This window comes from Gnatocerus cornutus, chromosome 10 (assembly GCF_029298725.1).
Source record: "Gnatocerus cornutus isolate USDA-ARS CGAHR chromosome 10, icGnaCorn1.1, whole genome shotgun sequence".
NCBI classification, from domain to species: Eukaryota; Metazoa; Arthropoda; class Insecta; order Coleoptera; family Tenebrionidae; genus Gnatocerus; species Gnatocerus cornutus.
The window spans coordinates 4,290,688-4,315,547 of record NC_142242.1 but is presented as its reverse complement, the minus strand read 5'-3'; the positions used below and the strand labels follow the sequence as shown (position 1 = coordinate 4,315,547).

The following is a 24,860-nucleotide window of genomic DNA, read 5'->3' as shown; positions in this document are numbered from 1 at the left end:
CGGCCGACGGTGGAACGACAACGGCGAATAGTCCCATTAAGCCGCTCATTTATGTTCTCTACAATTTTTCTTTATCGAGGCACAATACAGGCAATATACCCTCAACCGAGTTTTCGTTCGCACCATTGTTCGCACGCTGAAAGTCATACCATGACCAACTAATTCAATATCAGAGTATACAACGGAAAAACGAATTAGACTGGTTCACTGAAATGTTAGCCCCATTTCCTGCTTCTACCCAAAACTCGATGTATCAAAAAAAAATTGGATCGAACCAACCAATCGAAAATTTTTATCGGCAAATTCAGGTAAAAACCAAAATTCAATCTTGAAACACAATAATCACACCATAACACGAAAATGACATTTTCAAGTAGTAATATGCGAATTTAATAATCATATCTCAACAATTGTGCCTTTGTCCACTGCATGCAAATCTGTTCTGAACTAGAGAGAGCTTCATATCTCTTTGCTTCGGTTTGATAAAATTACAATGAATGAGTACAACTATTCTCTAGACAAAAGCTCGGTCAAATGTTGCATTATAAAGCTGAGCAATATAGAGGAGAATAGAGCTAGATTTTCCACAATAAAGTTAAAAAAAATTATCTTCACAAAACTTAATTATAAAATATAATTTTCATTATTATTTTATATTCGGCAAAGTCAAAAAGACGACGTTCGTAGTTTTTATTGTAAAAAATCTAGAACTTATTTTAGGGTACTTTTTTAACAGACATGTTTAAAATATACTATTATATCGATCGCAAATATTATTATCATCCTCACTCTTTCTCATAATCGTCTTGCCTCAAGTTAATTTTTAATAATGGGAATTCGATTGCTCTCCTAAAAGAATGTGATTTGTCAGCGTTGTATGAGGTAACATATCGCACTGTGAGAGCAAGAGGTTTGATCGGTTTAGACTTGATGTATTAATGTTTAATTATAATTACAAAAAATTGTAAATAGGATGCAGACTAAAAAAAGTAAGTTATTTATTTATTGTTGTTATCGGAAGTTGACTATTTTTTTATTTATTGGGGCAAAAATATTTTTTAATTTACGAACGTCTTGCATTGAGAAATATTTAAGACTTTCGTGTTTTTTAAATTATAGTGTAAATTAATAATAACAAAAAAATATTTACAATAATAGTATATTACGCAACAAGAATGGTAAATAGTCAATTACGCCCGCAGTGAAGCAATTGTGCACGAGCCAAGTGCAATAATTTCACAAGTGCGTAATTGGCCTTACCTTCGCGTTGCGTATTATACTTTTTCTACGACATCTCGCTTATTTTTTCGAGTAAACTTAAGTTATTATACATCAGTGTACGCAGAATTTTTCGTAGATTCCAAATCTGGAATTTAAATTCAGATCCGACAACAAATAACTGAGGTATGGCCGATCAAAGTTTCGAAAAGTTGATTGTCATTTTTCCTCATTTTTCGTAATTTTTAAAGTTAAATATATCAGAAACTATTTGAGATATTGAGATGCGGTTTGCGCCATTCTTTTTCTCGGCTTATTTTACGTTAGAAAATGTTATCAAAAACCCAAAATTCGGTAGTCGATTTTTCGCAAAAAAAAAATCCGACTCAATCGATAAAAATTTTTCAATTTTTTTAATATTGGTCATAACTCGTAAACTATTTGTCCGATTGATCTCAAATTTGGCCAAGAGATAGATTTCGAGCTCCTCTTTCGACTGATGTATAATTCAAAGCTATTAAATGTCGTTTTCATTTTCAAAACATTGATTGAAAATCACCCAAATATGACGTCTTTAAAACCGTTTTTGGTCAATGCCTCGTTTATTTATTAAGCAAACTCAACAAATTTAGGTCTCATTTTACGCAGAATGTCACGCTGAATCCAAAAACATAAGAATTTTTAATTTTCGTCAACAAATAACTGAGTTATGGTCGTTTGAATTTTTGGGTTGTCGCCAAAGAGCCAAATTTTTAAAGGTTCAAAACAATTCGTGCTCGATATCTCGGAAACTATTTCAGATATTGAGATGCGGTTCGCGCCATTCTTTTTCTCGGCTCATTTTACGTTAGAAAACGTTCTCAAAAGCCTAAAATTCAATAGTCGATTTTTCGCGAAAAAAAATTGCGACTCAAACGATGAAAATTTTTCATTTTTTTTATTTTTGGCCATAGCTTGTAAACTTTTTGTCCGATCGATCTCAAATTTAGCCAGTAGATAGATTTTGAGCTCCTCTTTCGAATGATATATAATACAAAGGTATTAAACGTCGTTTTTACATTAAAAATAGTGATTAAAAATCACCCCAAAATGACCACTTCCAAACAGTTTTTGGTCAATGCTTTCTTTATTTCGTAGGCAAACTCAATAAATTTTGACTCATTTTACGCAGAATCTCACGCTGAATCCAAATCTGGAATTTAAATTCAGATCCGACAACAAATAACTGAGTTATGGCCGTTTGAATTTTTGGGTTGTCGCCAGATGGCCATATTTTTGAAGGTTCCAAACAATTCATGCTCGATATCTCGAAAACTATTTCAGATATTGGAATGCGGTTTGCGGCATCGTTTTTCTCGCTATTTTTTACATAAGAAATAGTTTTTAGATTTTCCAATAGTCGAAATTTGCAAATTTTCGCAAAAATTCATGACTATGGCCAAACTTCTCATGTCGATATCTCGCTTGTTTTTTAGAGTAAACTTGAGTTATTATACATCAGTGAACGCAGAAATTTACGCAGATTCCAAATCTGGGATTTAAATTCAGATCCGTTAACAAATAACTGAGGTGTGGCCGATCAAAATTTCGGAAAGTTGATTTTCATTTTTCCTCATTTTTTGTAAGTTAAATATTTCGGAAACTATTTGAGATATTGAGATGCGGTTTGCCCCAATTGTAATTAAATATTAATAGAAAAAAATCAGTTAAGAATCTGATGAACGTACACCTCCAGGAATACAAGAAAAATAACTAGAAACTGCGCTAAATATGTCACTAATTGTCACTTAATCAATTTTTAATTTGAAATATACGATCTGTATTGCTGTCGGCACCCTTCTTTGCTGCATGGGTCATGAGTTCTGGCCTGTATTTTGTTGTGTTAATTTTTTATTGACAACAATTGCAATTTTGAATCTACATTTTACATCTAATTGAATGAAATAATTGGTCTTATTCTTCAAACATTTTGATATCGAGTCCATTGAGTTCAGAGACAGACGAACAAACAATAAATTATCATTTTTAGAAAATATTTCACCCCTTTAAAAATAGAATTACAGTCAGCGTTTGATCTATGACATGCGTTAGCGATGTGGCTTTAACCACGAGATACTCATCTTTCATGCATTTTCATTATTAATAGTACAGTATAAAATAAAGCCCATCAAAATGATTGAATGACAGTAACGTGTCTAGAGTTACGATGTTTCATAAAAGTAACAAATCTCTTATAACTACAAAAACTATTCTAAAATGAATGTAGAACGACATCATGAATTTCTCTCAATGATTGTAAAAAAGCAAAATATAACGCAGTGCTTATTAGTCTGTTTAATTATTCCATTTAAGCATGATGATGTATATTTCATACATATGTCAACCGTCGACGTGCCTTCAGTGCATCACAACCAATTACAAGCTCAAAATCATTTAATTGTAAATTTGAAATTGTCATCGATCAATTTAGGGTCGATGAGTCTGGTTGAGTTAATTACGTAATTGATTTTTCTGAGTTTGGACTTTGGAAAAAGCTCAGTGTACCTCTTAATTTGTTTGGTACGTGCTGAGAGAAATTGATTATAAGAAATAAAAAGATTTCGATGTTCGAAACACAGATCTAGTTCTAAGTGACTAAGAGAGAACTACAAGCTGGTTTTAATCTAACTTGTTTAACCACGTTGTAACTATTGTTTGAGCTTTGTGTTATGACGACAAGTTCGTCCCGTTAATAAGGTCCTCTACACAGTAAGATAATGGTTAGTGATTTGAGTTGATAAATGACATAATTAAAGTGATTAATCGATGTCACGACTTTGTCACAACATATGAGAGGAAATAATCTACATATCTGAAATGCGCTTAATGCAACTAAATATATTCGCTGCATTCCTACCCAAATGGCAATGCACAATTACATTAGCGATCGACCAACAAACGGATTTCCGAAAGGTGCCCTTCATGGAAATCTATTGAAGACTAAATGATCCTGTTCTAATGTAAAATATATTTCGTCCTAAGTGCTCCTAAATAGTACAATTTTTTGTTCGTTAATTAAAATAAAGAATCGGACTTGCTAGATTTTTTATCACAGACCCTCAAAATCTATTGCCTGATCCTTTTTTTTGTTCCAAAGATTGATCGCGTCTTTAGATTTCCGGTCTAGGCCCTAATAATAATTATTGTAGAGAGCTGTTCGTGTTTTTCTGGTGTAATTCTGCAAATCCACCCTTTAATTTTGTTAGATTATGTTAACTTCTCTGACGCTTTTTCTTTGTTGCGTGTTTCTGGTTTATATTTTAAAGTACGTCGTAAAGATCATTGTCGCCTTTCCTGACATCGACAGGAAAAACCCTCCTCAAAAACTACCCTATTTTATTGATTAGATTCAAGGGATCACTCGACACATTTCACCTTGTTTAAAAACATCCCTTATTTAATTTCTTGATTTGCAGAAAGTAATACGCTTTTTTTAATTTGTCGCTCCCGAAGGAAACCACGGGATGAATTTATTAATCATTAAAACTGCAGTGTTCTCTTATTAAAAACGAATTAAAAAAAAACTTCAACACTCATTTTAAATCTTTCTTTGCCGTTTATTCGTAAGTATTCAAATAAAGAATTATGTCTGATCCTGTACAAAAAAGATGAACAGTTTTACATTCAAAGCAAAAGAGGGTTTAAATTGAAAAATGTACAATAATGGCATTTCTATTCATAGCAGCAACAACCAGTTGTAAACATTTTATTATTACTCATGTCATATCTGAAGAAGGAAACCAAAAAAATTCTCTTTAATGTTGCATGTTTAGATTTTTATGGATTTTGAGTCTCCTAGATTCACCTCGACTTCATTCTAAGATTCTTAAATTCACCTATCGCAATATTAGATTTTTTTTTTGTTTAAGTTTCTAAAAGCTCCCGTTTTTCAGATTTTTAGATAAACGATTGTCATAAGAATTAGGCTAAAACAAAAAATTTTAAATCCCAAAACTTATTGCACAAGTTAACGCATATATTTTTTTACATATACAGGGTGATAAAAAAAGCGCCAATAAGTGAAAGTAGTGTCAAGTCTGTACTGACAGTACTATGTCCTTTTCTGTTAAACTATCTCAGAAATCTAAGCAAAATTAATCTAACCCTATTACTTTTTACAAGAAGGATTTTTTTTAAAGATAAAAATTGGCAATTTCTAATAAAAAATTCGGCAGCCTATGTAACTAAGCAACTAATACGAAGAACTATACAGTTTGCAACATTTTAAAGCACTTTTTGTCATTTTTTGATACAGAATATCATTAACTGTAAAAAATATAATGTCTAACAATAAAATTGTTAAAAAAAATCTAAATAAAGTTTGATCCTTTATAAGAGCAAGTTTCTTAGTTAAAAAAAGCCCAAATTTTGTTTTGGTTTTCATTTTTGGACTCAGGAAAGTGTAAGCTGCAACATGAGAGGTAACATGAGCGTCTTTTTCTATCACCCTGTATAAATCGACTTCAAATAAAATCTATATTCATTAAAAACAGAGTTAAAAATAATAAGGAATTTATCCTAATCCCCCAGATTTGGTCTGGATTTTGTTTATAATCTTTTAATTACTTGAAAGAGAAGTTATAACAGGCAATTCTAATTGGAACTTCTGACTGTTTCATTATACACATTTTAATCCGAACGAGACAAAGATTTTTTAAGCGAATCAGCTAAGAAATAATGTTCAAAAGCACAAATTTATATTCGTATTGTTTTTTTTGCAATATCGAGGATGTTTTTAATGTGTCAAATAAAATCCACGCTTCCCTCTGTAATAAATAATTTATTGACTTCATTTTGCAAATCTTCAAAGACTACATTTGTGCTTTTAAAACCCAACACATTGAAGTTTGTGATTATTAAGTAAACACTCGAACAAGTTAATTCCGGTTATTAATTGTAGCAGACAAATTTACATTCTCTAATAAATTTCCTCAAAACATTTTAATTATGAGCTGAATAGCGGAATAAGAACTTACAGATTTTCTTCCTGATGAAAAGGTGTAATAGTTTATCATTCCGTCTTTTACTAATTTAATAGTAATTAGCAATAATTAAATTAAAGTTATAAAATAAAAAAGGCAGTTCACAACGTAGTTTATAAAATCCATTAAAATAATTAATAAAACGGCTCACCACATGCAATTAACAAATTTTGAGTTCAATTGTTTTTTTTTTAAACAATTTAATTTGCATTTTAATTAAATTAAAAGGGATTTGTGTAAATAATTATTAATGTAATTTTATGTACATTGCACGTTGGTGGTATTAAACATAACGTAACATTCAAATACAGATGCTGGCTCCAGGAGCAAACGTAAACATTTCCGTTCGTATGTACTAAACACTCTGTCTGCGGGTTGACATTATACGTATATGTAGGTATATAGTACAGATATATGTATATAGTATATACATTGACGATAACTCAGCATAATGCCCACATGTCCATCAAGGTCTGTTACATAATAGTTGAAGCTTTTTGTTAGCATAAATAGTAGCAGTAATGTCAACCAAACTGGTGCTTTAATTAGTGTGATTAACCTCCTTGAAGTTTCATATAATTTTTGTTGAGCAACTGAGATAGTTAACAGTTTTTTCAAGTTTCTATTGAACAAGAAACAAGAAAATTCCGTAGCTAATTCAGAAGCACTCGGATAAAAAGATGTTATTAGCGAGCCATAATTCAAGCTGATAATGTAAAGCGGTAGCAGATTAAGTACCAAAGCTGACAAGTTTCCGGTTGGTCGTTAAGCTTCATAAATTTTTGTCAGTTTCTCAACTCCCTTGTTTATTAGTGCAAATGGGTTCGATTTCGAGTTACACTGAGAGCTAAAAAGCTGATAGTTATTGAATGTATTCGTGTTCAGTGACACCGGTTGAAAATTTATACCCTGAAAGCTCAGTCCATCAATGTAATAGTGAAAGCAAGTATCGACATCATGGGTTAATCAGACAGCTGTACATGTAACATTTCCAGTTCTGCTTTCACACAAGAAATTCTTCTTATAAAGATATTTTATATCCTGGGAATAGTCTTGAAGCTCACGCTTGCATACTAACATCACTGTCGCAAATTTAAAAAATGAATGCAAAGACATGTAAGAAAAAGATGTAAAACTTACTTCAGTGGTTCGCTTTTTGCATTTGTCTGAAGCTGCAAAAATATTGAGTTGTGTGCTTCCCTTAGGCAATGGACATTGGTCGATATCTACTCGCCGCAGATCTATATCAATTCCACTAGTTCCCCTGAAATAGAGACATGCTGGTTAGATTTTGGTATATATAGAGGTCAGTGTAATGAGTCATTTGAGTTAGTTGGGAATTGTGTTTTAACATGATTGTTTCAGTGGCTGACCGGAGCTATCATCGCTGTGGATGTCACTTTATGGCCGAATAACTCGCAGCTAATGCAACTTTTAGGTGCCCCACATCAACTCCTCTAAAGATCGTAAAACATTATCGACCGGGCACTAAAATTACAATAAAAAAAACATATAATCTAATTCCAAAAAAACGAATTATATACTTCAAACATGCAAGTAAACGGAAACAATAACAAAACTTGAAACAAAATTTACTCGTATTTTTAGCACTTCCGCGCTTTTAATGCTTTAATGTGTTCCATTTAGCGCAAATTGTTAAGATAAGTTGGTAACAATGCAAACATTACCTTAATTGATCGGAGCAAACAAAAGCAGATTATCTCAACATTTTTGAACAGACTAAATTCACACGAACAGGTTTATTTATCCAAATCCTTAAATTCTAGACTTAACTTGCAATATGGGTACCTAGTAATTTAAACATGCACGGGATAAACGCTTTTTAATTATAACCGAGAATCCTCCACATATGTCCTTTTATAAAGTTGTATTTGGTATATTTTTTACCACGAATGAAGAATACTTATATTTTGAAAAGAGCAATGAAGTAATTAATATCCATTTTGAAAGTTGAAATTTCATTTGTTAAGCAAACATTCTTCGTCCAATAAAAGCAGCGCAAATTTCAGGAATTCGTCTCGCATTGTTGATGATCCCGTCTCAATATAGGGATTGCCTAGGGCTCTCTACGATCAAAAGACAATTCTATTCCACCTAACCTGAAAAAACTTTAATATATTCAAGACGCTACATTCAAAATTATTTCAAGAAGCATCGTTGTTACATTTTATGAAAGATGGCACGCGAAGCAGTAAACTCCATTTGTTTAAAAGGCTCAAAATTTGCTTCATACGACAATAAATATTGAATCGAAGAAAAATGATAAATTTCTTGATATATTGCTACTGTACGGCGAAGTTTAACGACAAACAGAGATGCATCAATAATAAAAATAGTTTTCTATTGTCAGCTAATACTTCCAAGACGTCAGGAATAATAAAATGGCTCCTACAGTGGCGTGATATCCACTTTCTTGCGAGAATAACGATGTTGGAGTTTTAGTTATTTTCGTGTTTTATTAACGTGACGTTTGTCACCAAGTTGTGATAAGCTGATAAGTATTGTGTTTCTTGATCTGCGTACGATTCGAAAATATTGATTGCATTTTCGAGCTCACTATATCAGCACAGTTGGTCTCTAAATGGTTAGATTTTATCGATGAAGCGTTATATTCCGTTGTGCACTCGCTATTTCCATAAAATTGTCCTCAACTGAAAATAGCATTCATAAAAATCAACCCTATTAATGCTGATTCAAAGGGATAAACCATTTGAAACTGTCATTTGCGAACTTGCGTCAATGTGATCAATGTGTCTACGGTTAACCACATTGTTAACCTCTCAGGCCAAACGTAATCATTATTAATCATTTGTGGAGAATCGACAGAAATGCTCTTAATCCCAAAATGACAGAACTGTTTACAGCGCATGTTATCCAAGGTGAGAAATGCACTCAACGAACTTAAAATTAGAAATTATTAATGTTAAAGCGTCCTTAATTTGACACTGTTTTAAATAAAAGGGGTTCAAAAAGTTCGTAATTCGAAGCCGAGTGGCAGCTGTTAAAACTTTAAATATTGCGACGAAAAGACGAAAAGGGCACGTTCTTACTCTGAAATAAACTCCTTCAAAAACCGACAGAAATAAGTAACGAGGGTAAAATTCTGTAACAAGCGGTTGTAAGTTCAAAACCTACACATTTAACGTGAAAATGAATGTGTTGAGACGAGACTTGTTCATTTTTAAAATGTTATTTTGACACAAAATGAAAAATGTATTTTTGCGACAAAAGCACATTCAGAAAAAATAGTCTCTTCCAAAATACGTCAACAGCCGAGCTTTCAATTTCCCTACGTATTATAATAGCACAATTTGTAATCCTCGTCTCGCTTTTCAAACATCTGATCCAACAGCAACTTATTTCGAATTCGATCTATTTCAAATCAGGATCTTAAAGTTATTTGTAAACAAAGAACCACTGCACAGGTGTAATATTTTTTACGAGTTTTTATTTACAAGCTTTTTCTAGACATCTACTAATATAGTAAAATAAACTTTGTTCCTAGGTATTCTCTAGCAAACGTAAAATTTAACGGTTTGGAATAAGTCTGAGTTACTCCATTTCACAATATTGCATTTTCGTTTAGTAAAAGTACTCGTGTTCATAACCGACTATAAAATCGAAAAGAAAAACAGACCATCAGCTATTAAAAATTTAATGTGAAAATAAATCGTGTTACGAAATATAAAACTTTCTTCTTTTATCTACGATTCCACTGATTGAATTCTGACCGATAACTTTACACTAGCTGAGAAATGAGACAATTCAACAACCAAACATATCGATCTCATCCCCAAGCGAAAATTTTTAGATAAGAGTAATCCCAGGTTCTGAAAATAGACTAATAGTTTGATCAGAAGATTGCTGTTTTTAATTCCACGACATTCGCCTTGTTGAGAAAGTTACAAAAATCTCGTTTTATTAGGAGTGATTTATTTCTTCTTTCGTTGGAGTAAATTTGTCGGTATTTAACATTTCAGGCGCAATTAAGATAATTGCGTTTAAAGTTTTTTCACACAGCTTGTTGCAAACAGTAATTGGGATATCACGTACAGAAAGACGTAATTGAACTTTTATTTCACAATTTTACACAGCTATTTGAAATTAAATGCAGTTTCCTGTCGATTCCAATTATTTTCGATTTCTAAAAAAATTGTCATCTATCTATTTTAATTAATTATCTTCTTTAAAGCCAGTTTTCATTTATTTCGACTACCGTATATTTGTGACCTCTCCAAACAGAACGTCCATGCAAAAAAGCATTTTTAAATTACAATTTGTGTTCGCTGTTATCCAAACAATTGTATACGAAATTGGTGTATTCTTTAGTTAGTAAATCACTGAGATTGAAAATATGGATCATCCTAGTTCACATCAAACAAAATTGGTTTTAGCAGTAATGATACTAATGATGTTTTACAATGCACGTTTAATTTTAGGCTTAATCTAAAAATAAATTTATCGGTTTATGAATTTGTTAACGATACTGGATAGTGTACTGATTGGAAATAACTGCGCAACTATTAACAACAAATCTGTTATTTAAAATTTGAGTACTGGTTGTGGCGTTTGAAATTAGATAAAACTAAGTTAAATTTCCAAATCCTAAATCAATGTTACGGAAACTGTTGTGTCAATAAAATAAGCGACTTGTATCAAAAGTAAAAGAATCCAATTTTATTTACGTTGATCCTTGTATTGTCGTTATCGCTTGTTAGCGTTCTATTTCAAGACATTTTTGTTCGACTGTTACTTTTGTAAAATGACTTAATCAAAGAAATCATCTCTAAAAGTCCCTAGCAATAAACTTTATGGCATGATCAATAAAGAAAGTGGCAAACTTGCATCATCTTAAAGTTTTTATTTATTTATCGGTTTTCCGGAGACGTAAAAAACAATTTGCATCACTTTTAGTATGAAACGAAAGCGGGGATTCCATGAGATCGGTGCTTTCATCTAATCGTTAATCTCTTGATAATGTGGTTAGGTGCTCAAACACGAACCGAGCATTATAAAGTTTAAATTGCGTGATTGTCAAATTTGAGACGTCTTCTTTAATCGAACACAGTTTAGAAGATTTTCAAATGCATTACTTACATACACAAAAGCTTCCGCACATTTTCTAGATAGGTAAACAAGTATGTACATATATAATTAATTGTTAACTTAGGTAAACAGAATTCTCTACAGTGTTTAGACTTTAAGTAATTAATTTATGTACACACCACACAGCTTTGACAAATTGGTTAACATGTGGAAAATAAATGAACAAATACGACTTAGTAGCTCATTTCAACATGCACGTTGCCAGAAACAGATCGTGTGAAATGGCTTGACCAACATGATTTATTTCATTTCCCTTCTGCGGGAACTGAATTCATTATGTTTGTTTTCATTTCTGGAGCACTGCTCTATTTTTAACATATAATTTAACACCCCAATAAATAAAGAGCAGACTTTGTAGAAAATGCAATTACTGCAATTAAAAGACATTAAAACTAAATTATTATATTGCAGATTTAGAAGCATTCACGGAATGTTTTTGATGAGCTTCCCAGTTCTTAGTTCATTACAAAAATAAAAAAAGAAAAATTCTTAGAATCACATCAGAAGTTGAAAATAGAAATCAGGGCAGAATATCCTACAACAACTCGTCGTATTTTTCAATGCTGCGAAATAATATCCGTATAAAATTTTCCCGAAGTTCTGAAATCCTAAATTGTAATTAGTCACACTTTGATAAAATGAACAGTCGTAATCACGCGCCCAATGTTAAAAATGGAAAAGTGAAAACTCAGTTCCAAGTTTACGGGTAAAACGTCTGATAGTCCTAAAAATTAGCTAAAAATTTCTCACTTGTTGCCACGCTTTTGTGTTTTGACATAATCATAGCCTTCCGAGACCCGTGTTATCAGGTTTACATAATAATGTAATGTACGCATTAAAGAGGCCCAGTTGCTTCGCTATTTTGAGCACTAATGTACTCTTTGAGGTTTCTGTATCATTAGGCATCAAATCAAGTGTAAACAGAGTCTGCTACAAATTTGAATTTGCAGAGCCGCTAGCAAAATAACTGCGGTTGCACATCTGTTTTCCGAACACTTAATTGGCATGAAATGTCGAAGTTTTTAGGTTCCGGTGTGAGCCAAATGTATGCTAATCGTAGCAAATTCATGACAACTCTGATTTTACTATGACAAAAATTAACTCATAATCACAAAATGAAAGTAAACATGATCGTTAGTAAATGATCGTTTTGGACCATTTGTCCTTATTACATGTTTCAATAGGAAATGTGGTTTGCGAGCTTTCAATCACCACAGTCAATTTTAATAGAGAAATGTGTAATTTTGTAGCCAGGGTTGCGAGAAATTATTTAGTGGAGATCATCAATCATGATGATAATATAATGCACCACGGGGTACCATATTTACATGGGCGTGTTTACTTTAAATTAATTGATAGAACAATCTATTCTTTGTAACTTTACAAGTTTCGACACAAAAAATAAACCTTCTGGAAGATCTTTTTAGGTGTAAATAAAGTGGGAAGTTTTCAACTTTTATGTTCAAAATTAAATTGTGAATGAACCTCTATATTAATTGTGGAAAGTTTCTGTCAACAAAGATCTTTAGTACTGAAAATTACACGCTAACAGAAATCAATGTAAGTAGAATGTTAAGCTCTCGGATAATTCACGTTGTTTGCTACAAAGTTTAAAAGATAACCTAAAGAATGGAAGCTAATATCATAACGAAGAAAAGAATTTGGATAATTTTACTTTTGTTAAATCAAGTCAGCCACTACAGGCAAGTCATTAAAATTTAAATGTTTTCTTTGAAATGTTTTTGACTTGAACTACATTTATTTCATTCTGATATCTTCTATCCACGATCTCACTGTCAACTTATTCGCAAGAACAATAAAGCATAATTAAATCCGAATTCTAGTTCCGCTAGCAGTTAATTTTTGTTTGTTAGTTAATTACATAAAAAAAGTCTTTCTAATAAACAATTTCATTCCTCCAACTTAATAAAGTAAAGCCAACACGTAAATTAGGTTAGACACATTTCTCTGATATTTGTAGCGTTAAATACAACAAAATTGCATCTATTTTACGTTTATGAATGCTTTAATAGAATAAAGGTTTGGTCCGAAAGGTTTCGAAAAAAGCTGAACTATACCTGAGTTGATTTTCTAATCCATGTTAAATAGACCAGTTTGGATATTCGCGAGAAATACAAAGTAGGAACGAAAGGAATGTCAATAATCGCAGAAACTGATATAGAAGGAAGAAACTAATAGAGCACGTACGAGGGGTAGGCTTAGTGATTTTCAGATTTCGGAAATTGTACCTTTCTCAAAACTGCGCCTTTTCGATAAATACTCGTTTACTTTTCACTCCCACGTAAATACACCGGCAAATATCACAGAAATACGCTGCTGGAAAGAATGCTGAAAAAATTTAGTCGCTTTTGACCACACTAAAGCGGAGATGCTACATTGACATTAGTATTAGCACCTCGTGTTGAAAAGAAAAATTTTTCTACAAAGACAAACCGCATTCTTATTTCTATAGCTTTTGTGATGCCAATTATATGAAAAGCAACTTTGAAAGAATATTCACAATAATGTAATTTAATTTTTTCTTGCGTTCAGTTTTTTGCTGCAGCGAGCTTTTCTTGAGGTATTAATTTATTCCAAACATCGGTTGGAATTACAGAATCAATACCTAAATGTATTCTAACGGAATAAAAATACATTTTCTAAGGAACAAAATAAATAAAACTGGTGGAAGGAAGTATACGAAAATATTGCGGAAACGAAATACGCCGGTACTTTTACAAATTAAATATATTTTTTTGGGATTCAACGATTTAAATAATGGAAAAACGCTGCGAAGAATGCGACAATGACTTGATCCAACAAAATGTAATTTTTATCTCGCAGCCTGGGGCTTCTTTCATGAACGGGTTAGCCATTTTTACCGAAAAGCTTGATTTGGTATTAAATTAATTCAGTTAGTAAAAAAGCAAATTTGTCTGTCTTAAATAAAACGAAAGCCGCATAAGAAAACGTTATTACCATAAAAAATGTCTGAGAGGGAAATTCTAATTATGATTTCTTATTATAACATTGTCATTGTTGCGTTTTAAAGCAGCTGAAATATGATATCTTCTTAACATTGCACACGTAATCCCTTTTTGAATTACATTAAACTAATTCAATTTGATGCTAATGGAACAGAGCATCGGCTGCATACGATATGAAGAATGGAGCAAAAGTCGTAAAACCTTATTGATTTTCCGTTCTTTAAATTTCAAATTGATTAGAGCAAAGAGCTTGAATGCATTAAAACAGAAAATATCGAATGGTTTTCCATTTTGAAGTCATTGTGGAAATTTTAACAAAAACCGACAAATCACGAGCTTGTTATGTAAATATCATACGCGCATCAGTCCGCAACTTTAATTTACTTGCTATTATTATTCAATCAATAGTTTTCATTCAAGAGCAAATTCAACACTTTCCGAATGGAAAACACTGCTTCTCGGCGCTAATGGAAATAACATTCTTTATGTGTAACTTAGGATAAAAGCACACATTTCACATTATTACAGCAGGTAGTCAATGTGGTCAAAGCATGGATGACTCAAGAAAATTTTTAAAAAGAGCTATTTGTCCATTCTTAATGGAATAAGGTTATAAGTTATAAGATAGAAAATCTGGTAATCTCGTCTCAAAAACAGATTCTATGATTTTTTTTTAAATTACTCTGAGCTTTAAGAACCAACACAAAATAGTGTAAATCTGAAAGCTATACTATGCAAAAAGATGCAAAATATTAATGTAATCTAAAACATCTTTAAATAAATTAATGCTAGTATTAAATCCGTTAAAAAATCACAAAACTGTTGAATTCCGTGCATTTAATGTATGGATCAAATAGCGAAGATGCGCTTTTAATTCACAAAAAAGTCTGAAAACCTTGAATAAGCTGCGTTATTGATCCTGGCTCATTATCTAGGTTAATGCGGAATAATTATCCGTTTCCTATGAGCTAACAGTTTGTAAATCAGACACTGTTAATGTTTACTCTATTTAAAAATTTGTTACTATTTTCACTATGCGTGTATGAAATAATTGACAAGAAAAAAATTGGTTCTATGTTAGAACCTTCACTTTAGTATAAAAACTATAATTATATCAAATTAAGGTTTAGTTTTTTCAAACTTAGTGCCACAAATTACGGTTTTGAACTATAGAAAACAACCCATATTTACCTGTTTTGCACTAAAATGTGGGCTTTGGAGAAAAATGTAGTCCCGCTCTAACTCCCTACAGTAAATTAACCTTTTTCATGCGGTAAAGGTCAGTTCAGACGTGCATTTTATCTAATTTGTATTCAAGTTTGTTGAGTATTCATGCAAACTTCTCACATATATTTTTCGGGGAGTAAATTACCTCTACCATTTTTTTTTCGTTCTATTTAATGAGGCTTTTGGCTTTCACAGCGCTTAATTATGTAGTAGGTAATTACCCGTGTGAGAAATAACAATAAATTTCAGATATCGTGTATATAATTTATTAGGTAACGGAAAATGGAATTTTAAATCTCTATATTTTCGAGGTCCTGTTGCATGAAAATATTTCACACCTCAAGTTTATTTCTTAATTTTACAGTAGATAAATTTTGGTAAATAGATTTTTGATTATTACATAAAACGAGACGTCATTTTTTCAGACCATTGACTTTCGCATTCTCGTTTATGCTCCCGAACAATTTATTTTAACAATGATATTAGTAGGTACCGTTGTTTTGTTATAATATAATTCATTTTGTCGGTCTGTTAAACAACTTTATTATGATTGTTTTGTTCTCTCTTCCTGCAAAGTCATTCTTTAATAATTAATTAGGTGACTGACGTAAAAACATCAAATTTAATTTATATTTTCAAAGTTAAGTCATTTAAGTGTCCTGTCATATTAGAGTTTCTATATTAAAATTAGCTCTAAACATGTAAATTTAATAATAAATATAAATTCAATGGCAAGGCTAATTACACAGCAGTGTTGTGAAACACGAGCTTTTCAGTTAAAATAAGCTTTACAGTTTTTTTTTTCACTGCTGAAACTTCTCTTTCGCTCGCGGGTGCCTCGTCAATATCAGCTTTTCATAAATTAATTAATTTAGCTTTTAGAGTATATGTATTTTTTATCATAACTTCAAACAGAGTTTTATAAGCTCTGTTAATCAGCAAGTTCTAGATAAATCACAGATTTTTCCACAATAAATTAGAATTGCAAAAACAAATCAGGCTCAAAGAAAAGCCGATGTTATCGTCAATCATCAGATGAAGTGAAAGTCCTAAATATTACAATACAAAAGAAATAAAACCAAAGCCTGAAAATCTGTTTTAGGAGCAAGAAGAAAAATAAGATTCACTTTAAAAAATACACCGAACTTTGCAGCAATTAAAACAAAGCAAATTTAACCAGCAGGTAAATCCCACGTTTGTCAACACTCAGTTTTGAAGATTTATTAACTGCTTTTATCGTGACACTAAAATTTTACTGTAAAACACGCGACTTTTAAAGCTAACGTAACCAAAATCGATTGTAAATTTTCGAGTTGAAACACTTTGATCAATTCAAATTAACTGGGATTTGTCAGCATTAATTCGCATTGATTGAAATCAAATTATAATTGGTTTCAAATCGGGCAATTGTGCTAATTACAGGAAAATAAAGCACCGAAATATGAGCCAACAACATAATGACTTAAATTAGGTTTCTCATTACAAAGAAGAAAAAAACAACTAATTATTGTAAATTACTGAACTAGATAGACATGAAAAGCGCTAAATATGGAACAAACCTTTGAATTCTACGAACTGTGTTGGTTTAAAAGCATTAACTTTCTAAATTATTTAAATTTTCTATACGATTATTAAATTATCAAGCGCGGCTACCAACAGATAAAAAATAAAAATGAATTTTATTGACCTCGCCCAGCGCATCCACCATTTTATCTCAGATATCTGATATAGACTTACCTGTAATGGAATAACAATAAAATATTGGAAATAATAAATCAGATAATTGTTTTGCAAGTATCTTTTTGCGATAGGCGATAATGTGATTGTTTACTTCTTATCTTGTTTTTCCAGGAGATTCGTTGTTTTTGCAACAGATGAAATTGACAATAAAAAGACGCACATTAATAAAAAGAAATGGTTCGGAAAAAATAAAAGCAAAGTTTCTAAAAATGTTTCAGTGACACTTTCGCAAATTTATGTTTCTATAGATGCCAATAACACTCAAAAGGAAAAAGTATGGAATTCAGTGTAGATGTCAGATAATTATATCAGTTAAATAATTTCTTCTTATTTAATTTTCCTACATTGGTGTAACATTTTGTGTTAATTAAAAGCACTATCAAATATCAAATAAGCAATTTGGGTTTAACATCTCGAATCTCATAAAGGTAAATATTGATTTATAATTTAAAAGACATTTACGAGGTATTGCTCAGACAGTCGACGACAATAACATGTAATCAAGTATTTTGGTGGTAAAAATAAATATCCAATCAATTAGTCTATTGATGTAGGTTCCTAAACATAAATGTAGACGCTCCTATTTATAAATCTTTTCCATTATTTGAAACACAATGCTGTCATTAATCTTGATTTAAAACAGAGATCGAACGTTATTTTTAAGAAAAAGGGGCTTGTTATTATCGGCAAATTGAAAACCTAGTGTCTGCTTCTGCTTCTTTTCACTTGATTTTATTATTACTGAACGTTGCTGATGTCTTAACGAAATTCGGATGGAATTTTCTTTGCTTTTGTAGAGAGAAAACGAGCGGTAATACTCGTTTTGAAAAAGAACATGTATTATTATTGATGATCAATTCATGTGCAATCGGAACCAAATTACGGCTGTCGCATTCTCGAATTTATTTTTATTGACACAACGGGATGAGAAATGATTTTTTCGAACAATAACTTTGATAAATTTCTGAGTTGTTTGTGAAATTAGGCATGAGCGTGAAATGTGTGCTACTTATTAAACTATGCTAGTTAAGAATTTGAATTATCTACAGCAACCTGCTTAGAATTTACAAAAGCTCTGACAGCCAGATCGAACAATTTGATAATTACTTTACTACCAAATGAGAAGCATACTTGAAGTGCAAGCCAAAGAGTGACTCCAAAGGTGCAATTATCCCAGCTCTTGAAGTTTAGCACGAAACTAATTAATTCCGCATTACCGTTTTTTGCTTCTTTGGGATGATTGATTTATTTTTTCTTAAAGGATAACCATGTAGCACAAAGTTACTTCACATCCGATTCGGTTTGCAGTTTAACTAGTTATTTTGGCGAGGATTATTTTCCGGACTAATGGTCATTTTATCTCTCTGTAGAGTTGAAAGGTCTGCTTAATCCTGAAAGCAATATCCGCATCAAAAAATAAGAAGATTTCTTCTAACTATAATTAGGTTTTAACCGTAGTCAGTCTTTTCATGTCAAAAAATACTTGAGATTGAGAGAAAAACATTTTAAAAGGTTAAACAAATTATGATATCAAGACAAAGTTATGAAAAAAGGAAGTTTAACTAACTGTAAAATCTGCATTTGAATGTTCACTGAGAATCGTAGTATATGTGACGAAAGTTTCTATTCACGCAGAATTCCAATCCCTACAAACCCTGAGGGAGCGAAAGAAATAATAACTTTAATTGAAGAATAAATCTCTTGTAAAGTAACATTAATAATCCTAACTAAATCTGAAGGGAAACGGTTTCTTAGGAGCCATTCAATCAATTTGTCTTAGTTTTGATTTTCGTCCAAAAATGCAGTTTCTTTGACATCCTTAGAGAGTTTTTTTTCGATATTTACACCTCAAACAAAAGCCTAAGTAGAGCAAATGAAAGTGTCAGAAACATAAATTGAGGTATAATATAATGGTGTGGGTCTAAATGAGTGCTATAGTTGTCTGATTTGTTGTTGCGAGGACCGTTGGTCCTTACAAAGTATGTTCTGTCTACTGATGAACGTCGCGTATCCGCTTTATACCATTCGGATGCTTTCCAAATCCGTCTGGCTCTGTCAAAGCAACAATGCGCTCGTGTGTACGGATAATTGTGCTTCGCCTAACAGATAAAATGCTCACATTCCGAAGCTAGACGTTATCGATTCATCACTATACTTTAAATCGAACTAAATCGACACCTGTATACAAAAATTTTTGATAAATAACATAACCTATCTCCGCTACAACTGACATTTTTCAATGCATTTTAATAAACTGCAGATACCCGCCAGCGTAAAACGGAAAAATTGCATTAAACTTGAAATTACACATGTTATTTGTAGATATATGAGTCATTAAAAAGCGCAGTTGTCCACCAAAATTCAATTTTATTAATGATTTGCGACTTTTTACATAAATGGAAAACCGAGCCATCTCGTCCCTGACAAAAAATGCGCTGAGCTGCTTACAGTTTAATATCTCGTCTGATAGAAAATCGCAGTTAAATTTTAATCAATCAAATTAAATTTCCATCGTGCACTATTACCGCATTACTGCATTACGTATTGCAACGATTTATTCTACTTTTGCCATGTTGATCCTGTCGGAAATTTATATGTGGTATCATCCACCCCAAACTATTAATTAATGCATGAAAACTTTCAAAGTTACAAATTTTAACAGTAAATTTTTAAATTCTGCTTTTTTAATTCAAACAGTTTGTAATTTGGCACAGTTGATAAAGAAAGCAGAAATATAACCTCTAGAAATTTCATCGATAAAAAATGAAAGCTTTGAAAACTACGAATTTTAACACAAAATTGTGTAAATTTTGGAAAATTAAAATTTCAAATTTCTGTTTTTTTTTTCCTTTATCCATTTGTAAATCAGTACAGTTGTTATCCAAATCTCCAAATCCAAAACAGTAGCTTTCCAAATTTCATTGATGAAGTATAAAAACTTTTAAAGTTATGAATATTAATACACAATTTTGTAGAAGTATGAAAACTTCTAAAAATACGAATTTTAATTCAAAATTGTGTATATTTTTAAAAATAAAAATTTTTAAATTCTTTTTTTCACATGATTAATTTGTAATTTGGCACACTTGATGCACGAATCTGAAACCTCTCTAAATTTTATTGATGAAGAATGAAAACTTCCAAAATTACGGATTTTAATATAAAATTTTATTTATCAAAGTTACAAAATGTATAAACTTTGTGTTTTCGACACAATCAATTTGTAATTTGACACACGTGATGAACAAATCTAAATCAGTAACCTCCTAAAATTTCGTCGATCAAGTATATAAACTTTTAAAGTAACGAATTTTAATACAAAATTTTGTATATTTTTAAAATTAAAATTGCTAAATTTTACACAAATACAGAAATATATAGTTACCTTTACAAATTTCAACGACAACACATAAAAACTTCCAGGTTATGTCCCAAAGCACCAAAATAAAGACTCGAAAAAAAAAATGTGCCAATAGCTTGACGCATCATCGCCGTACTTTTTTGTTTTAAATTACTCTTACTTACTTACTTTAAATTACTTTTATATTCTCTTCAATTTATTTCCTTCTTTCAACATTTTATACATAAATAAATTATTTGATTTGAGCATTTTAAAGTCTTTCCATTAAATTTGGTGAAGTTTGTGAAGGTGAAGGTTTTAAAGAAATTAGGAGGATTTTAAGCATTTAAGATCTTTTTAAGGACAATAATTACCCTACAACAACTTTAGATGTTTTATAATGTTAAACATTGCTGCATTTCAAAAAATCTGGAACACTGACATTTAGAAATCTGAAATCTTATTACTAAAGTGAAAATGCCAACGTTAATGTTTCAACTTTTGTAGTGAAATATTCAGAAACTCAGTAATTAGAGTTTTGATGGCAGAGGTTTTCAAACTTATATGTAGCTTTATTTGATTATTTGAAGTAGTTTATTCTCAACTATTCATTGTTGGAGACTTCAACATTCCTGAATTTTATGAGTGCTGGAACAATTCTCGCTCGGAGAAGATTCTGTACTGTCAGTTTACACTGTTACTTCTTGCTTCAAGTAAAACCATTTTAGAAATAAATGCCAAATTGATCAACTGATAGACATAGCTAGAAAGTTATGATTACGATTATGAGTATGTCATATCACATCATAACAAATCTTTTAAAATTATAATTTTAATAACCGCAGCTAATTATAGAATTGGAAATTTTTACGACAATTTAATGATGTGCTGGTGGGATAAATTTGAAAGCAATTAAAGTAGTTTTTGACTTTACTTTAAAGTTCGGTGTATGCGATCTAAGACTGCACTTTGCTTAAAATATTTATAACGCAATGAAACGAGAATGTCGCTTAAATATGTGTACTTTGAAGATAGTAGCATCGTTAACCGCATAGTAAGTGTTCCACAAATTTAAGACATTACATGAGACAATTATCATACAAGTATCATTGAAATCTCTGGTGTTTAAGAGGTACGTGAGCAGACAAATATGAAGTTAGCTGAAACCGTATGCAAATTACCGGGGAGAATTCTACTCAGTATGGATACAAATATTGTGTTAATAAGCACAACTCGTGCAGATTTTTTGCAGACGAATGACATTTAATTACGAAAACAAAGCGGAAGGAAACACTCACTTGAAGTAGTAGGTATTGTTCTGATATCCAAAAAACGGAACTGTGTAAGTGAGCATCCAGATGTTTCCGCCACCACAGTCGTAGTAGGGTTTTGACCATTTTCCGTCTTCGTAACGCACTGACAAAATCTCGTCTGGGACTCTCTCCGTGTGAGCGCTTTCATTGTATGTGTATGTATTGTAACCTGCAACAAAGCACCTGTTTCAAATTTAAAGCTCACTACAAATTGTTGACGTGTCATAGTAAATTTTATGATAAATAACAAGCCCAAAGAGAAACTAAGTCGTCCTGGCCGTAGACTCGATTTTTCTAATAAAGTCTTATAGGTAAAAACATCGATATTGACAGAACCAACAATTGCGAATTTTAGCTTTATAAAATACGTAAATCTTAACTTGTGATGTTCTGATAATAAAAACAAACCACAAAACACCTTGCTTCCACTTTTACAGCTTACATTTTATTTCGTGTTGTACTCTAAGACAAAGAATATACGTCTAAAAGCAATAAACCTTTTCCACAAAGTCAAGAATTCGCTTATTCTAATGTTTATACTCCACGGTTTACATTACTTTTCACTATTTTACAATATATATAATAAAACACATCGACCTGCTGAAGTCGTAAATTTCATATCGAAACATTTCACTGTACTTTACAGCGAAAGCAAGGTATGGTCCAATTATTTTCATTGTTATAAACTTATCAACTTTAAGAATTTAAAGTCGGCTCTGTAAAATACGATCTTATATGTGATGTTCCAGTTATAAAATATTAAAACAGTCTCGTATTTTATTCATATTCTGTTCATGTTTATTATAATAATTAGTTTGACACATTCGTCATTATTTAGTATATGCATCGTTACCAATTTAAATAGATGGGCAAGTGCATATGAGATTCTATTATTACCTTATATTTTAATAAAGATTATAGACAACTTAAGTTTTTCATTTGAACTCGATAAAAACGGATTTTAAACAATTTTAAAAACAATAAGAATAGGTATAAATAAGAATGAAATTTCAATCATGAAAGGATTGAAACCGTTTATTACTATAAGTCCACTCATTAAAAAGAAAAGTTGGCAGTACCCCTACTTCTATTGATAACAGTTAGCAGCAAAAGCGTTTGACTTTCATGCAACTGTGACATGGTAGAAGCTAATCGTTCTGCCTAAGTTTGCCAAAACTTCAATTAACTACATTCAACTTTCTCCTAATTTTCTCAGTAAAAAATTTAAAGCTTGATTTACATCTTTCAAAAATTTACACAGGACAGTGGACTGATAGCAATCAACTTTGGTTTAAAAACTTAAAAATTGAAAGGACATCAAAAACAAAAATTTAGAGGATTTAAAGAAAAGCAAAAAAAAGGCCCTCAACAGTTATGATTTCTGTTGCATATTTTGTACTGCAATGTACTATTTGGTGAAAATGTAAAAACTTTTTTTAAACTAAATAAATGATATAGCTACATAAATAAAAAAAAATCCTAATTCTTGCGCTTTAATGAAGATCAAGTTTGTTGTTATTCAATTTATTTAATTTTTAAATTAATAAAAAATCTTGAAATTTAAAATTTCACTAGCAACAACCAGTGGATGTAGTTTAGTAAAGTTTAATTCAATGTAGGAAAAAAAACAGAATTCATGAGGCTTGGTGCTTAATAATGCTAATTAACATTATTAACGGACTCTTGGTATCCCTCTGATTTATTGTTTAATCGAGTAACTAGCAAACAAACATTTTACTGCAGTAAAACACAGCTCCGCTCTCAGTACAATTTTTTTTTATATAATTGCTTGACCCGGCGCAGCCACTATTTTTAACTCATTTAATAACGTAGCACGAGTGCGATATTGTGTTCATATCCCATATGTAGTAGAACAGTTGAATTTTGTGTTTAAGTTTTATATACAACATATCCGGGTGCGGATTATCCGTGCAAAGGTGTTCGCTCGATTAACCGTGCTTCGATTATCCTGCACAAAGTTAAAAGCCTAGTACTTCGTATTATTGCTTTCATTTAAGAAATTTTAAATTAAAAACTTTACGAGCAATAGTTGGTGTAGTTTAGTGACATTTAAGTCAATGTAGAGAAAAAAAATTGTTAGTTAAAATTTTTGTTTCTAAAGCATCGTAATGTTCACAGAATACTTTTTTAAAATAATTTTTTGCAATGAAAACAATCATAACTCTTAAATCAGCTAAAATTAAGATTAAGAAAATTTTTTGAGACAAACAAATGAAAGTAATATATATTTATTATAAAAGAATTACTTTTATGTAATAGTCTGATAGAGTGGATTGTTTAAATTCGTTTCAATGTAATGTTTAGAATTGTTATAATGGGATGTTTATAAATTTTGTTTAAGCTGTTACATATTTTTAATTAAAAATGTTACAAATAAAACTGACGCAAAAATTTGCATTTTATTACCGTTACATTGGCATCGCGACGCCTAAGAAAGGAAATGTTTGTCAATTTTTAAGTTTTCACGGAAACACTCGCTTATTCAAATTCTTTTCAACATAACTGTGATTAAAATTTCCCAGTTTTTATTTTAAATATTATGCAAATTGTGTTTTAAAATTTAACTAAAAACGCTGCTTCATCAAGTTATTTTTCAAAATCGTTACGAACCAGTTGCAATCTAAACTTACATCAAATTTTCATTCATTATCAATTTTGATTAACTGGGGTATGTTTTACAGTTTGAGCACTATAAATCGTTAAGCAACAATCTATAGCAAACTAAAGAACATATGACTTTTATAACATAAGATGTTGACAGTTTGGTATAATGAATTTGGAAACTAACTTGATAAAAACATGTTTCCCTTAAATTTTAAAACATTTAAAATAAAATTAATTACAATTTTAAGGCGTTGTGACGCCA

At 31.1% G+C, this 24,860-nt stretch overlaps 1 protein-coding gene across 1 annotated transcript in view; it reads right to left on the bottom strand.

Annotated features, from left to right (window-relative positions):
* LOC148167279 (metabotropic glycine receptor) overlaps positions 1-24,860 on the bottom strand; it is a 114,070-nt gene that overhangs the window by 13,796 nt on the left and 75,414 nt on the right. Inside the window, exons 2-3 of the mRNA XM_088047351.1 lie at positions 21,959-22,142; positions 7,380-7,503 (exon numbers count right to left, since the gene is read on the bottom strand). Of these exons, the coding sequence (XP_087903477.1) occupies positions 7,380-7,503; positions 21,959-22,142 (308 nt within the window). The remainder of the gene's footprint in view (positions 1-7,379; positions 7,504-21,958; positions 22,143-24,860) is intronic.